The sequence below is a fragment of the Capronia epimyces genome, assembly GCF_000585565.1.
Source record: "Capronia epimyces CBS 606.96 chromosome Unknown aczIQ-supercont1.3, whole genome shotgun sequence".
Taxonomy (NCBI): Eukaryota; Fungi; Ascomycota; class Eurotiomycetes; order Chaetothyriales; family Herpotrichiellaceae; genus Capronia; species Capronia epimyces.
In genome coordinates this window covers 1744343-1759642 of record NW_006912906.1, presented here as the reverse complement: position 1 = coordinate 1759642, position 15300 = coordinate 1744343, and the positions used below count along the sequence as shown (strand labels likewise).

At 53.4% G+C, this 15300-nt stretch overlaps 4 protein-coding genes across 4 annotated transcripts; 2 read left to right on the top strand and 2 right to left on the bottom strand.

The window, feature by feature from the left end:
- Window positions 1-287: 287 nt before the first annotated feature.
- A1O3_03903 (carbamoyl-phosphate synthase arginine-specific large chain) lies at window positions 288-4169 on the bottom strand (the record flags this gene model as incomplete). Its single annotated transcript, XM_007734038.1, has 4 exons — window positions 288-395; window positions 450-1814; window positions 2039-3720; window positions 3830-4169. The coding sequence occupies 4 exons, from the start codon at window positions 4167-4169 to the stop codon at window positions 288-290; spliced, it is 3495 nt and encodes a 1164-aa protein (XP_007732228.1).
- A 975-nt stretch (window positions 4170-5144) lies between these two features.
- Window positions 5145-7764, bottom strand: A1O3_03902 (uncharacterized protein; the record flags this gene model as incomplete). The annotated part of the gene is made up of 4 exons (XM_007734037.1): window positions 5145-5231; window positions 5291-5494; window positions 5554-5621; window positions 5673-7764. The coding sequence occupies 4 exons, from the start codon at window positions 7762-7764 to the stop codon at window positions 5145-5147; spliced, it is 2451 nt and encodes an 816-aa protein (XP_007732227.1).
- A 1229-nt stretch (window positions 7765-8993) lies between these two features.
- Window positions 8994-10024, top strand: A1O3_03901 (uncharacterized protein; the record flags this gene model as incomplete). The annotated part of the gene is made up of 2 exons (XM_007734036.1): window positions 8994-9482; window positions 9533-10024. 2 exons carry the CDS (start codon window positions 8994-8996, stop codon window positions 10022-10024), a joined length of 981 nt encoding a protein of 326 aa, XP_007732226.1.
- Window positions 10025-10488: 464 nt separating this feature from the next.
- On the top strand, window positions 10489-13140 carry A1O3_03900 (uncharacterized protein; the record flags this gene model as incomplete). Its single annotated transcript, XM_007734035.1, has 1 exon — window positions 10489-13140. One exon carries the CDS (start codon window positions 10489-10491, stop codon window positions 13138-13140), a length of 2652 nt encoding a protein of 883 aa, XP_007732225.1.
- Window positions 13141-15300: the final 2160 nt, after the last annotated feature.

Below are 15300 nucleotides of genomic sequence, written 5' to 3'. Positions count from 1 at the left end.
CTCGCACGGCCAATCCCTCACGCCCAAAGACTTAGCCGCCACCGCCACCACACCGGCGAGTCCCCAGAGCAAGACCCCTTCTCGCTCCGACACCTGCGCCCCCTGCCTTGGAACCAGCAGTACAGTATCTTCTCCATCTTCCAAATACATCCATCTTTTTCTAAGAACTTTTGTCTAGACTTGTAGAACACACTCCTCCAGAGCTGCCGCTCAAAAACGCTGCACCGGGCTGATCATGTAGTTGGGCAATTCTTGTCCGCCCCGTCTCATTAATTTCTCTCTTAAACTCACATCATCTTGGATCCAGTAAATTCGCGCCAGCTCTTGACTTCAGGGGGAATGCCCTCCTTTCGAGGCAGCTTGGCGTTCATGCATTGAGCAAATAGTAAAGCGGTCTGCAAAGCCGGATTAGTCACCGTCATTGACACGGGCGCAACAGGACGACATACCTTGGCCTCCATAAACAAGGGCACACCAAAATCCACAGCATTCCTTCTCATCACATAGTCCTCATCCAGCAACGTCTTGCCTCGGCCCTTGGCAACGTTGAACACTCCTTTGATGTCGTATTTCTCAAACACTTTTCGAAGCTCGTTCTTGTCCGTCGTGGGGAACTCAATCACTTCGATTGAAGCACCAGACTTTTCCAGATGTCTCTTCACATCCTCGCTTGCGGCGTAGAGTTTGTAACCCAACGGTTGAAGATACCCGACAATCTGGGGTAGCTCCGGGAGCTCAGTAGATCCACCCAGGAGTATACCCTCGCCGGGCTCCGGTACTCGGAAGTTCATAGTCGCCTGGAGCGAAGCCCAATACGCCTCAACAATATCTTTACCGAAACATGCAATCTCTCCGGTGCTGCTCATCTCCACGCCCAAGAAAGGGTCGGCCCCGGCTAACCGAGTCCAGGAGAATTGCGGCACTTTGGTGGCAAGGTAGTCGCGCTTTTGAGCCATGAGATCTTGAGGTTGGGGTACATCCTTGCCCACCAATGCCTTGGTAGCCGTGTCGATGAAGTTTGTCCCTAGGACTTTGCTGACAAACGGGAAGGACCGAGAGGCACGAAGGTTGCATTCAATCACCTTCAGAGCGGATTTCTCACCCGGCACATCCGCCTTGATTATTTGCATGTTGAAGGGCCCCGTGATATTCCACGCCTTGGCCACTTTCTGCGCAATCTCCTTGATGCGGGCCATCACGCTCTCCTCCAGATTGACAGGAGGAAGGACCAACGTGGCATCGCCAGAGTGCACACCGGCGGGTTCGACATGCTCCGAAACCGCATGCAAAATCAACTCTCCTTGTGAAGCCACAGCGTCGACGTCGATCTCCTCGGCTCCCTCAATGAACTTGGTGATCACAACTGGGTGGTCAGGCGAAACGGACGAGGCATGTTCAAGCTTGTCCTTCAATTCGTCGTGGGTAGAGATGACCGACATGGCAGCGCCGGACAGGACATACGACGGACGAACCAGTACAGGATAACCGACTGAATCAGCGAACGCTTCGGCCTCGGCAACCGATGTCAGTTCCTTCCACGCCGGCTGATCCACTCCAATTGAATCAAGGATCTGGGAGAACTTGTGACGATCTTCAGCCTTGTCAATGTCTTCGGGATTGGTGCCCAGGACCTTCGCCCCGCCTTCCTCCTGCAAACGGAGAGCGATGTTCTGAGGGAGCTGGCCGCCAACACTAACAACCACGCCGGAAGCGCCTTCGAGCTCGTAGATGTCCATCACACGCTCATATGACAACTCTTCAAAGTAGAGCTTGTCAGCCGTGTCAAAATCCGTGCTGTAAGTCTCAGGGTTGTACTGAGGAAAATTAGCATAGACTCTATAGTCATCAAAAAAACACTTGGAAAGGGCACATCTTGTGCCATTCGGATGGTATTGGCCTAGAACCAAAGCCAACCACTGATCGAATGTTTGAACGACCGCAATAAGTGGCTTCAACCCAGGAGAAGGTGCGTCCAGCATCCATCTCGAGCGAAGGTACGTGTGGGCGGAAAAGCATCAAAGGAAAACCTTTCACTTACATTGATCATCACAGTCTTCTGATTCATGTTTCGGAGGGTCAACGTGGCATTGACTGCACACCAGTCGAATTCGACCGACGAGCCGATTCTGTAGACACCAGATCCGAGGATGATGGTACCGTGGTCTTCAAAGGTGACATCGTGGGAGGAGGCATTGTAGGTTGTATACAGGTAATTGGTGTCAGCGGGGAACTCGGCAGCAAGTGTATCGATCTTCTTAACCCACGGTCGGATGCCAAACTTTTGTCGACGGGCTCGGACCTCATTTTCTGTCGAATTCGTGTACATGGCAATCTGCTTGTCGGAAAACCCTTGCTTTTTGGCTTTCAACAAGAGTTCGTGTTTGATGCCGGATACAGAACCAATTTCTTGAATCTCTGTCATGGTGTCCTTGAGGTTTTGCAATTTGTAGAGGAACCATTTGTCGATCTTGGTCAACTCATGAATCTTCTCCACCGAGTAGTTCTCGTGAATCAAGGCTTGTCCAACAGCCAGCCATCGTCGATCGGTCGGATTGCGAAGAGTATCGTCCAGATCCTCAAACTTGTCGCCCTGGAAACCCACATATCTTGGGTCGACCTGGCGGATCGCCTTCTGGAATGATTCCTCGAAAGTACGTCCTATAGCCATGACTTCTCCCACAGACTTCATAGCACTGCCAATATGACGGTCTACGTGTTGGAACTTCGACAAATCCCATCGAGGGATCTTGACCACGATATAATCCAGACTCGGTTCGAAATTAGCCGTCGTTGTCTTGGTCACAGCATTTGGAAGTTCCGGAAGAGTATGGCCGAGACCGATTTTCGCGGCGGTGTAAGCCAGAGGATAGCCGGTGGCTTTGGATGCCAGAGCAGACGACCGAGACAGCCGGGCATTGACCTCAATGACGCGGTAGTCGAGGCCATCTGGCTGTAGAGCGTATTGTACATTGCATTCACCCACAACTCCAAGATGTCGGACGATCTTAATAGCCGCTGTCCGGAGCATGTGGTATTCTTCATCACTTAATGTCTGGCTAGGTGCCACAACGATACTGTCTCCCGTGTGAATTCCAAGGGGATCGAAGTTTTCCATGTTGCAAACGGTGATGCAGTTGTCTTCAGCGTCACGGACGACTTCGTACTCGACCTCTTTCCAACCCTTCAAGGACTTTTCGACCAAGATCTGAGGAGACAATGAGAGAGACCGGGATGCCAGGTTGTTCAACTCTTCACGATTTGCAGCGAAGCCGGAGCCCAGACCGCCCAAAGCATACGCCGATCGGACGATGATAGGATAACCCACTTGTTCAGCAGCTTCAAGTGCTTCGTCGACAGTGCTCACGGCGATCGAATGTGCAATGGGGATGTTAATCTCATGGAGCGCCTTGGCGAACAGGTCTCTGTCTTCGCTTGTTTCGAGTGTCTTGATGCTGGTGCCCAGGACCTTGACGCCATATCGGTCAAATATGCCCATCCTATTCATCTTTACGCCCAAGTTCAGACCGGTCTGACCACCGAATGTGAGGAGGATGCCGTCAGGCTTCTCTCTTTCTATCACGTACGTGACATATTCGGGGGTGACGGGGAGGTAGTAGACCTCGTCCGCGAGCTTGTGGTCGGTCTGGATCGTCGCAATGTTGGGGTTGATGAGGACAGAGGTCACGCCGGCCTCCTTTAGCGCTTTCAGGGCCTGAGATCCTGTTGCATGCATCAGTCAACGCTCGTAGGAATAGCTCCCTGGCATTTCAAAAGTGGACTTGTGAACTGCAACGCTTGGAGTCAGGTTGAGACGAAATGTGTAACTCACCAGAGTAGTCGAATTCTCCAGCCTGGCCGATGCTCAAGCCACCACTGCCGATGACTAGGACCTTTTTGACATCGACAAGATTCTTTCCAGGCTCAATCACGCCGCTTTCCAGGTAGGCCTCGGGACGAGGAGGAGTTTGCACGGCAGCACTCCGCTTAGAAGATCTGGTGAACTTCCTGACCTGTTGCCATGAGGGGGCTCTATGGCTCAACAGATGTTGCCTAGTGACAGGTGCTGCGATGCGAGTAGAGAAGGTTCGCGGGGAGGGACGTGTCTTCGGAGTGCAGTCTCGCAGCAAGATCCCGCTGGCCTGGCGGAGAGCTCGAGCGGAGGCAGCCATTGAAGCAAGATGCCAGCTGGTGTCGCTGGGGGAACAACAAAAGTCCAACTGAGCTCATGCGCACGAGTAGACTCAGTGAGAGTAGAAGACTTTGAGATCAGAGTCACCGACGAAAAAGACGGGCCAAAAATTGTGACTGATGAGCACGGCAGCCAATGGATAAGCCCCGGCGAATCGCAGATAGTCGATGGAGCTCAGACGTCAAGTCGGCGTCGAGGATGGGTTTTGGCTCAGAGCCTTTTTGTCTTCAAAATCTTGATACTGGGCCCGATCTATGCGCTTCAATGGAGATGGAGCATTTTCTACTACCGGGAGTTGTTGGTAGAGACGAGCAGCATTGAAAAGCAGTCGACGCCGATGGCTCTTGGTACGGAGGGCTACGTAGTAGTACAGAGCATCTCTTTACTTTACTTCAACGTGCCTCGTGCTCTGGAAAAATTTCTGCGGGTGGCCATGCATGAGGAGCATCTCTTTCCTTTTTCCCTCCTTTGCAGCCCTGGACATATTGATGCAATCGGGTGCGAAAATTTTGTCTGGGGAGAGGCCGGCAGAAAAGATGCGGCGGCGCGGAGCTACGGACTGCTTGGGCGATGATTTGCCTGAAGAGCTGCAAGCTGGCCTTAGAGCCCCGCTGCAGGCTTCGAGCTGCTCAACTCCACTCAGTCACCGCCTCGTCTCCCTCCGCACGCGCCCAATAGAGCGGTGGCATTCTCACTGAGTTCGACCCCTGCCCTGGTTCGTCACCCTTCTACGGTGTACACATACGAAGAGCCCAGGCTGGCAATTACTAGTAGGGGCCACCCCGGCGGCCGGGAACAATGTGGCGGGAGGGACGTATCAGCATAGCGCATCTTTCTAGTTTTGCAATCATCGTCCCCTAGGGGGTCGGATTCTTTCTGACCATTCCTCCATGACCCAAGTATCATTTTCTACCAGGATAGGATTGATGTCTAAGCGGCACCTCCAAGACCACACTCAGTCGTTGAGTTTGGTGTAGTTCGCCGGGAACAGTCCTGTCTTTCCTTGGTATTCGCCATGCCACCAGTCTTCGTCGGGAAATGTCTGGGCAAGTTGCGGTTAGCAAGAGACATCGGCACTCTCCACACAGAACAGCCACTTACGACATTGAGGATGATAGCGTTTTCTGGGAATGACAACTCATTATCTTCTCCAGCTTCGTAATCGTAGAGTGCCGTGGCTGTGACCCCCTGCGAGGGTGGAGAGGTAGGGGCAGGGGTAGGTAGACTGGGTTCGGCCGCGGGCACGTGGCCACCGTCGTTGTCATCGTCCAAGATGCTGAGATAGTTGCTGGGTACGAGTCCGCTCTGAAGAGCCATCAGTCCTCCACAATTGGTCTATGAGGTATTCTTCGCAAACAACTTACCAGTCCAGCCTCGTTCGTGACAATCCACCAATCTGGATCAACCCGCTGGATGTTGGTAACGATTTCCCCTAAAAAGCGGATTAGTACTCCTTGTACCCAGAAGCGGGAGTTGTCAGTACCTTCATGAAGCGACACTTCGTTGTCCTCCGCCGCTTCATAGTCGTATTCTGCTCGTGCTCGTTCACCACCATCCGCAGGAGCCGCTGATGGGGCGGCGTCCACCGCCTCCTGCCCCAGACTGCTTGCTGCGGCTGCCTGCGCAGCGGCGCGTCCGGCATCGGGGCCGCTCTCAGGCTCGTCATCTCCCGCCGTTGGACTGGGGAAACCTCGCGCTAGAGATGTAGCGGGCAGTGCCGGTGGCGGTGAAAATTGCTCCTCGTGAGCATCCGTTACATCTGCCGAAGCGCTGACTGGAATAGCCAGGCGGATGGGAGAACCGGATCGCTCTTCCGGAGTTGGCGGTGTAGGACTTCTCGGCTGAGGAGGCGGCGTGGGCAGTGCATGGGCCTTTTCTTCCTCGGGCTCAGGGCGCGAGACCGGGAGACCCGGGATTGGCACGCCACGGTTGGGTTTGTTGCTCGTGTCCGGCTCTGGAGCAGGCGGCGGAGCTCGGTCAAAGGTCGCAGGAGCCCCCATCGGCGGAGCGCCACTGAAACGATCACGTATCGAACTGATACCTCCAACCGGCGAAGTAGGAGCAGCCTCCTCTTCCCCTCCGGATTTGGTGCCCTCGCCGGTCGCCTGTTGGCCAATGCTACTTCGCCCAGTATGTGTGATCTGCACCGGTGCCCAAGACTTACCAGTATAGCCGCTCTTCCACTCACCACCACCACTCTTTTGTGTTGTTATAGGAGACTGTCCGGTATGACCGCTTGGAGACACTGGTTGTTCACCAGATCCACTCAACCCTCTCTCTCTGGCCTTCTTCTCGGCCCACAGTTGTGCGGGTGTTTTGCCTCCTTGGTCGGCAAACGTCCTGCTCGCAGTGCCAATAGGAGCGGCAGGAGTGACGGGCTTTGTTTCAAACCCTCCAGGGAGCGGGGCCTTTGTCCCAGTGAATGACGAGCTGCCGCCAAATTTGTTGGCAATCTTAGGCTTAGGCAAAGAGGTGAGACGCTCCGGGCCGTGAGAAAAGGCAGCGGAGCGTTCTGCTAATGGCCGGGCGGGGAGTTCGCTCTCTTCGGATGGGCCAGTCGATGGGCGTGAGATTGTAGCTGGTCGTGAGAAGCCGGAGTCATCAGGTTTCTGTGCTCTGGCCCGAATGGCTGCAATGTCAACCTTGCCAACAGGTTCGTAGGAACCTTTGACAGGTTCTGGTCTTTCATCTCGCCCTGGCCCCGACTCCCTGGCCTGGCGTCGAATAGCAGCAATGTCAACTTTGCCAACGGGTTGGTAAGCACCCTTGACTATATCAGGCCGATCCGCCGTCTGACTGTTGTCGAAAGCAGATGGGGCTGGCTTCGCCGATGTAAGATCCCTCATACTGACCTTGGTAGGCTGATAGGCCGGCTGTACTTTTTCTAATTGTGTTCGAGTCACTTGAGGAGCGTCCGCACCCCAACCATCCTCGTCCACATCGGCTTTCTTTGGTAGAACATTGCGAGGTTGAGGATTGTATCCGCCTGCGACTCCCGTACTTTGTGTAGGGCTAAACACGGGCTTGGACACGACAGTCGGTTTGGTCGCAGCCGCAACCGGAGGTGGTGCGGCACTGCTTGAGGAATACTTGGAGCCTGACGCATCGGCAACTTTCTGGATAATTGCCTCCGGGGTAAGGTCCTGGTCGGATCTGGCAGTAATTTGTACATGATAGCCGTGAAGCAGTTTAGCCACCGTCGTCATGTGGCTTGTAAAGTATCCCTTTGTTCGCTCCGGAACCCCTTCACCGCACCAGGCAATCAGAGCATTTTTTGGCAGTCCCGTGTTGGAGTCCTTGACTTTGACGAACGCGAATTGGATCCTGCCATCAGAGAACTCATCCACTAAATCCAAAAGCTCTCCTTCTCCTGTGCTCTGCACTTTGAGCACGCTCTCCTTGCTTCCCGAATCTTGTTGGAATGCATTGGCTAGAGGAGCGGACACAGAGTAGACGACCCATTGACCGTAGGTGGGCGACGCTGCGGGAGGACCGGAGGGGGGTGGAGCGGTGACAATTGACTGGTAGCTTTTGGAGATAGAAGGCCCGTTGACCGAAGTATTGAGGGAAGCCATAAAGGGCTCTTTGAAAAGTATAAGAACAGGTCAAGTAGGGTGGTTGCCTGCCTGGTTTGACCAGCAGGAGGTCTATCTGACAATGCCTTCGCCGGAGTGACGGTAATGAGCGTGATCTGTGAGAAAATGGGCACAGAACAGACGATAATTATCTCGCAGATAGCTTTTGGTTCTGGTGACTCTGGTGGTCGTGGAGGATACAGAGGCAGCTTACCTGCCTGAATCGCCGGCCAACTTATGTTGCTATGGAGCATTGGACCAGTAAGCGGGGGGGCGCAGGCCGAATGATGGCGCCAAGATGAGTTCCGCTTTGAGCCTTGGGGTCTGCGAGCAACAAATCCTGTCAGACAAAGGTCATACTAATATGACTTTTAATCTACAAGGCTATTTTATCGGCCAAATGATGTGCCTGACTTCGTTGTCAGACGAAATATACTTTTGTCAAGCACCTCGCTGGCAGCCTGCAGTTGCGCACCCAGTGATCATGAATCTGAATCTCCTACGTTACCCAGCACTTGCAACTGCGCACATTTGATCTGCTGCTGAACACCACGGTCTCTTTCTCATCGTCCCACGCCTTAGCGTATGCTCTTGCCTTTGTGGTGAATCTTTACGCCAACAGAGAGCGGTTCAACGAACTGCACCAGCGGCCCCCGCACCTTCTGAGGTTAATCTGATTCGACGTGGTCTCCAGGATATTCTAAAGCTTCAGTTGGGATTGAAGCATTGCATCGAGACCTAAGTCTCAGCTCCCGATGATACTTTCCTCCTAGCCACCTATCCCTCCTTGCGCGATTTCGCTACGATCCCGAGACCGCTTTCGAAGTCCAAGATCCTACACCCTTGTCAAGTTAACGTCCATTGTCCCTTCCTCCCGTTTACGGTCGGAAACATTGCTCGCAATGTTTTTGGTTCTCTCTCTATCAGATCCAAACTTGGTAGAACACTGGGATATCAGCTTTGAGCGCTGATATTCCGTTGCTCTACGTTGCCTTTCATATTCTGTTCTTTCTTTCACACTTCTTGCATGAATTGTACCTCCATGCTCAATGGATCCCCCCACTGAACAGACATATGGGAGCATGAAAATTCTGGGCAAGAGGACGTGGTCCTCGGAATTTCCAGCACAATCTCAAGACGATCTCGATCATGCAGCCTCGGCAACTGGGCGTCCGCAGACCACTGCGCATCTTGAGGGTTTCGACCCAAAAAGACCAAGGCGCTCAACTATGGCACCAAGCCACATCCGCGTCGCCCAGCCAGAAGCCACTTCTTTGCGCGACAAGTCGAGGCTGGGGGATTTGTCGATTGAAATCTTACAGCACATTTTCACTTTCGTGGACCCCATCTCCTTGGGGCGCTTGATCCGTGTCAACCGCTCCTTCCGCTCGCTCATTGACCCTGCAGTATCATTACCGCAGGCATCCGGCCAGGTTAAGCACTTAACCATTCGGAGCCAGGACTTGATATGGACCATATCACGGAAGACCTTTATCCAAGGATTTCCAAAACCAATGAATGCGATGAATGAAATAGAGATGTGGAGGCTCGCGCTTGGGCGACGCTGCCAATACTGCAATCGGAAGGCCAGGCAAGGAGAACCATCTCTTCCAAGACTGTCGCCCTGGAATGCCGGTCCGGGAATGGAAAACGTTCGCACAATATGGCCGTTTCGCGTTAGGTGTTGTGGTAAGTGTCTAGAGCCGCGATTGATCAAGGTGAGTTCGTTTCATGGGCCTCTGTGCGACTATTGGTTGACTCCTAGTAGGAGACTGATCTGCTTATCTCGGGCTCGTCTGCGCTACTGCCAGGCCTGCCTTTTGCAATCTTCACACCTTCCCTGGATTATGTGCCATCCTTAACTTTGCGACAGATGTCTCCTCCTTCTGGCCTCCAACTCACCAAGTTTTACTTCAAGCCTCAACTAGAAGAACTTCAACGCAGGCGAGATAGTACTCGAGCATTTGGAATCGCCGCCTTAGAAGAATGGTACAAAGGTCTTGAGGACTCAGGCCAACAGCACAATGCCAGTGCGACTCGATTCGACCAGTGGGAGCTCCAGGGACCCTTGTGGAAGACCTTTCCACACGAGCCAAAAAATACCTCCGACAACGCCTTCTTCTCTCCTGGAATAAATACGAACCAAGTAGAAAGGGTGTTGCCACCTCAATTTACCCAGCAAGATGATCTTCCAATCCTCTCACTTGACGACAACTCTCCTGGTTCGCTCAATATGGGTTCCGTTCGATATGGTAAGTAATTGAGATTTTCTTCCGGCAAGCCTCTTTCCTCAGTAGCATGCATTGGGCCCCTCAGGACTAATAATAACCCACGGTAGGTTCGCCAACGGCACATCTGCAGCCGACGAAAGGGGCAACATACACAGTTCCACATGGCACTGGCCAGATATCAGCGAGTGTGGAAAAATCCACTGGGTCGATTTCAGTACAGCCTTTTCCACGGCATAGAGTCGAACGAAGTCTGAAAGAAGTAGAGCAGACTAAATCTGACCGTCGGAAAGAGATAGAGCGTCGCTGTCTGGACCTTGACCCTCCAATCAAGCCCTCAACCCTTGTTTTTATGGAAGCATTCAAGGCGGCAATCTTAATCTCTCAACCCTTCAACGACAGAGCATGGGAAACTCTTAGGCCGCGTCTTCTAGCGCAGCGTTCTGAGGCCGAACAAAAAGAGAGGCTGCATAATGCTTCATTGAGTAACCCCACGATGCCGATCGAAGGACGTCAGCTGCTTGAAGAAGAGCAGCGTGTGGCTCAGGAAAATATCAGCCGCATGTGGCTCGAATTGAAAGTCCCTAGCCGGGACAAGATCCAGAAATATGCTCAAGAGTTTATCCATCAGACGTGGTCGGATGGTCGTGGCGTAACCAAGGCGACTGCCAGTAAATTTGCTGCAGAGGTTCTTTGCCACGTTCGGCAGCGATTTGATGAGGTGATCGCCCAGGAAGACAGAATGCTTGCGCTGAAGGGAACTGCCTTCCCGCAAGATGCCGATTCTCAAGCTTGCAGAAAGTTGAAGCTGGAAGACATGAAATGGGCATTTGAAGAGTATGTCAAACCATATACTGAGAGATTTGGGAAGGATCTTTTTCTTTGCAGAGTTTGCGACACGAACCAAAAATTGTTCTCATTCGAAGCTGTCATCCAGCACTATGCCGCAAAACACACGAGCGCTCTGAGCCATGGCAACGCTGTTGTGTATTGGAAAGCCCCTTGGCCTATCGACCCACCTTTCGACCCATCTCCGAACATTCCGTGGGTTCACGAGGGACTTCACTACAGCGGACAACCCATCTCTACATCACAACCTCCTGTCAAACCCGGATATGTATCCACTGGTGGATATCAGACGCAGGTCGCAGAAATCGCAGCCCTTGCACTCGCGTCCTGGGACAGACTCGATGGGATCTGGGACCTTACAGATCCCGTTCGGCTTTATGTCGTGATACAACATATCAACCTGAGGTGCTTGAAGGAATTCAATGACGAGCTCAGTCTCCCTCTATTTACAGACATGGTTTTGCAACGACCGGAATTGCAATCGATACGAGATCTTTTAGGACTGCGATGCAAAATTTGCTCAGAACTTAGCAGAACCGCACCTGCGCAGTTGAATGGACGGCATGGAAGCTGGTATTCCTTACCAGAGCTGTTGACTCACTTCCTGCGAGATCACCTTCACTCTGATGGAGTCAGAATGGAAACCGGCGCCACGCCATTCTCTTCCTGGGCACCCGCAAACGCAGACTGGACGCGAGATATGTTGTGGCTACCAAGTCCGGCCGCCATTCAGGCCTTATTGCATTCTCCAGGCATTGACCGCGACAAACTACAACTTATTGCAGAAGCATTCCCGACTTATTTCCCCTACCCTCTGCCGTATGTTGGGCCATCGCCACCAATCCGGAGCCACGATGAAGCCCAAAATTCGAGGAGCAAAAACGCACACTATTACGACCGTAAGAAGGGATTTACTGGCCAAAGCAGTGTTCGTGGCAGTGGCGATGGGTCGTACATTGCCACTTCTGAAGGGTCTGGTATTACCGCAGAAGATGAATACGATCCTCATCGCCCAGCACCCACATTTAAGCGACCATATCCTCAAGAGTCTCGATATATGATGCACTCGCCTCCCAGAAACCGTGGCAGGTATGGAGATTTGCCCTCCTACCCTGCAAGGTCCCCAGTATACCCGGAGTACTATTTTCGAGATGCTGATTATAGTCCTGTCTGGGACCTACACAGCCGGGAGGGGCCATTGTCCGGGGCTTCGATGGTCTATTCACACGAGGATGGGTCGTCAAGATTCTCATACTTGGAGCCATTGAACAGGAATAGCGAGACAACTGTGGAAGGCACTTCTGAAGCCATCCCTGGAAGCAAAGCAGCAAGCCGACAGTCTCTACCACTAGCTGTTGACACAGAAACGCCTGCAGTCTCTCGGGGGACTGAGGGTCAGCGCAGCAGGCAACATGAGCTCGTATCAAATGCAGCTGCAGATTTCCTCAACAATTTCGATCCAACATGTGAAGAGAACGCACCGGGATCTGATGTAGACTTGGGTGCCTTGCATGTCCGCCACACTGAGCAGAACCATTCAGACCCAACTCAGCCCAGGCCCACAGCTAGACGGTCCCAGGAAAATCAACCTGCTTCTCGGCCCAGCACCCGACTCGGCGACAATCATCCTCCGGTAATCCGGAGACACACACCTTCTCTGCCGATTCGACAGAGTGCCCGGCCCGACCTGACGAGTGACTACCAGAGGTTCCGTGACCCCAGTTCTACCTTCTTGGAAGAAGATCGATCTGGAACTTCCCGAGTTTTGGTGGCTGAGCATGAATATATGGTAGGTCTACCAGAAGGATCGCATAGAGTGCAAATGCAAGGCACCAGCGCTGCACTGCACGATAGGGTGGTTGCATGTGCAGGTACTCAGTACGAAACCCGATACTATACCGAGGATGATTATTTCAACCGAAGCGGCAGAAGGTACGAGTTGATAGACACCCTTCCAGCAGAAGCATCCATGCGCCCGTTCGAGAGCGGGCCACCCCGATATATAGACAGCCACCTCTCAAATGGGCCAGGCTATGACGACAGTCACAGGCGACACCGACATGGAGGTGACAGCCACGAAGCCTTTCCCTCCGCAGCTCCACAAAGCTACCCGCATACTGGAGAGGAGTTTGGTGCTCAAAGCTATCCAGAAAGACATATCGAGCATTCCAGGTACGAGGATCGATATGCCAGCGGAGATCGTTTTGCACCCAGACAACGGGTTTGGAGGGTGGCAGAGGACAATCGGGAACTAATCTACGAGCCTCTCGACCAACCTACGCGATACACTCCTCGATGAGTCCCGGCCGGGGGAACGAGTGCGAAAGGCCACGAGTCTTCACACACTAAGCGCATTCATGATTAAATTTATGGGTCTGGCAATCTCTGGGAGGTCTTGTGCTATTCGCAATGTTTGTCTGTTCGCGTTACGAGATGATACCCCTTCATGTTCAGTGTAGCAGCACTATGCAAGCGTAGTTCCTGATCTGTGTATCAACATTCTTCAGCTCTAACAACTTTATGAGGCGATCTGTACGCATGATGTCGTCGCCTTGCCCAGGCAGCAGGCCCTGTAGCAGTTTTCTAGTACGCGATAAAGCGGGAAATGATGACAAGGGCAGTGGTTCTCTGCGTTGGCAAGAGACGCGGCGTCGGGATGCTAGCACCGGGGGGTGAGAGTCAGTTCCAGCACAACCGAGCTGCAACATACGTACGCATGCAGTAATATGCGTTCCTGCCCAACGTGAGGCGCGGGAACCCACCACACTGGCCTCTTGCTAAATTTTGCAGTGGCATTGTAGCAAGGGAACGGAGATGGGGTTGCTCCGTAGTTTTCGCACGCCGGGATAGCAGGTGTCGGAACATGGTTAAGAGATGGCAATCAGACGGATCTCTCATCCTGAACCCCCATTGTACGACTCGGCGACTCAGACGGCGACGGGAGTGGTGCAACGAAGATATTTCGGGGGGATTGGCACCCGTGAAGCCCATTACCGGCAGACGTTTATGCACGAAGGAGCAGAAGCAATTTTCTACCGTGGCCGAGCCACGACCCAGCGGCCCAATACCAGAGCACGACTCAATCGTGCGGCAGGTCGATGCTTGCCGACATATAAGAAATGCGTCATGGGCTTTTCATGTGACACGGCAGCTCTCGCTGCTGATTGGAGATGGTGCCACGACAGGGAAATGAAGTAGACCAGAAATATCCGTACACCCAAATCCAACGCGCTTCACAAGATTCCCGCGCAAGGATCAACGAGAACAAGTTTGGTTCATGGCGGAGGTCCGAGAATGCAAAGCGTTCAACTTTCCTTGCCGTTCGGCCGGCGAAGGGCTAGGGCGGACACGTGCAGGAAAAAGCGGTCGCTTCACCGCGATATTAGGCTGGTCAAGCGTTATTGCTAAGGCAGGGCTTGGGGGTTCGTAACTCGTATGTGGGCTGTGATGCTTCACGGAATCGAGGGCCCGGAGCAGGCTGGGCTTTCGAATGCATGGGTCACCGCAATCCGAGTGTAGATGAGGTGTCAGTGACGGACAGCAAGGCACCGCAAGGAGAGTGTGATGGCCGCGAAGGTGGTGGTGATGGTGGTGGTGGCGCTGTCAACATTGTTAGAAGCGTGAGAACCATGATGATGATTTTGGCGTGATATCTAAGGTTCTGCAAGGCGAGGCCAGGTTGTTCCCCCTGCTCTGCTCGAGGGAAGCGTACCAGAGGAGCGGATCAGATGGGGCTGGTGGCTTGCAGCTGAGGAGACGGTGAGGCAGAACCTACTATTAGTACTAGCAGCAGTCGATACAGTCAGAGGTCCTGCAGAAGACAGAGAGAAAAGGTCTGCTGGGGGGAGAATGAAGCCATCAATCGGAGGATGTACGGTCTGAAGGTACAGTCTGCACATACTCTGGGGTCGTGTGGCTAGAGTGGCCGAAAAGGGCGCAGGCAGCAGCAATATTGTTGTGGTGCGTACGCCGTAGTGCGCGCTCGAGCTCGGACGCGGTCTGTGCAAACAACCTCTGAGCCTGAGCCTGCGCCTGCGCCTGAGCCTCCTCTTCCACCCGCCCACTGCGCTCGCCGCCCAACCGTCGCACACCCTCTTCACTTTTCCGCCTTCATCCTCTCGCCGTCCCTCTGTCTGCGCTGGCATCTGCATCTCCATCGCATCTGACAACGCTCCGCTCCCATTAGCCCGCCAAGTACCTGGGTAGTCGCTGCACCATTGACTGGACTCGTCCTTCGAAGGTGTCTCGTCTGCCTTAGTGAGCACTCGCCCATCATTCCAACTACAGAGTGCAGACCCAGCCACCAACAAACAGGCTGCGTCCCTCCACCCAATCGTCGCTCCCTCTAATCGCGAAAGACCACAACGTCTTATTCGCGACAGCTTCCCACCTCCGCCTTATAGTGCGCTTGTACTGGTACGTATGTGGTGCCGTCTGTTGACAAGCCTTAGATCCTTCT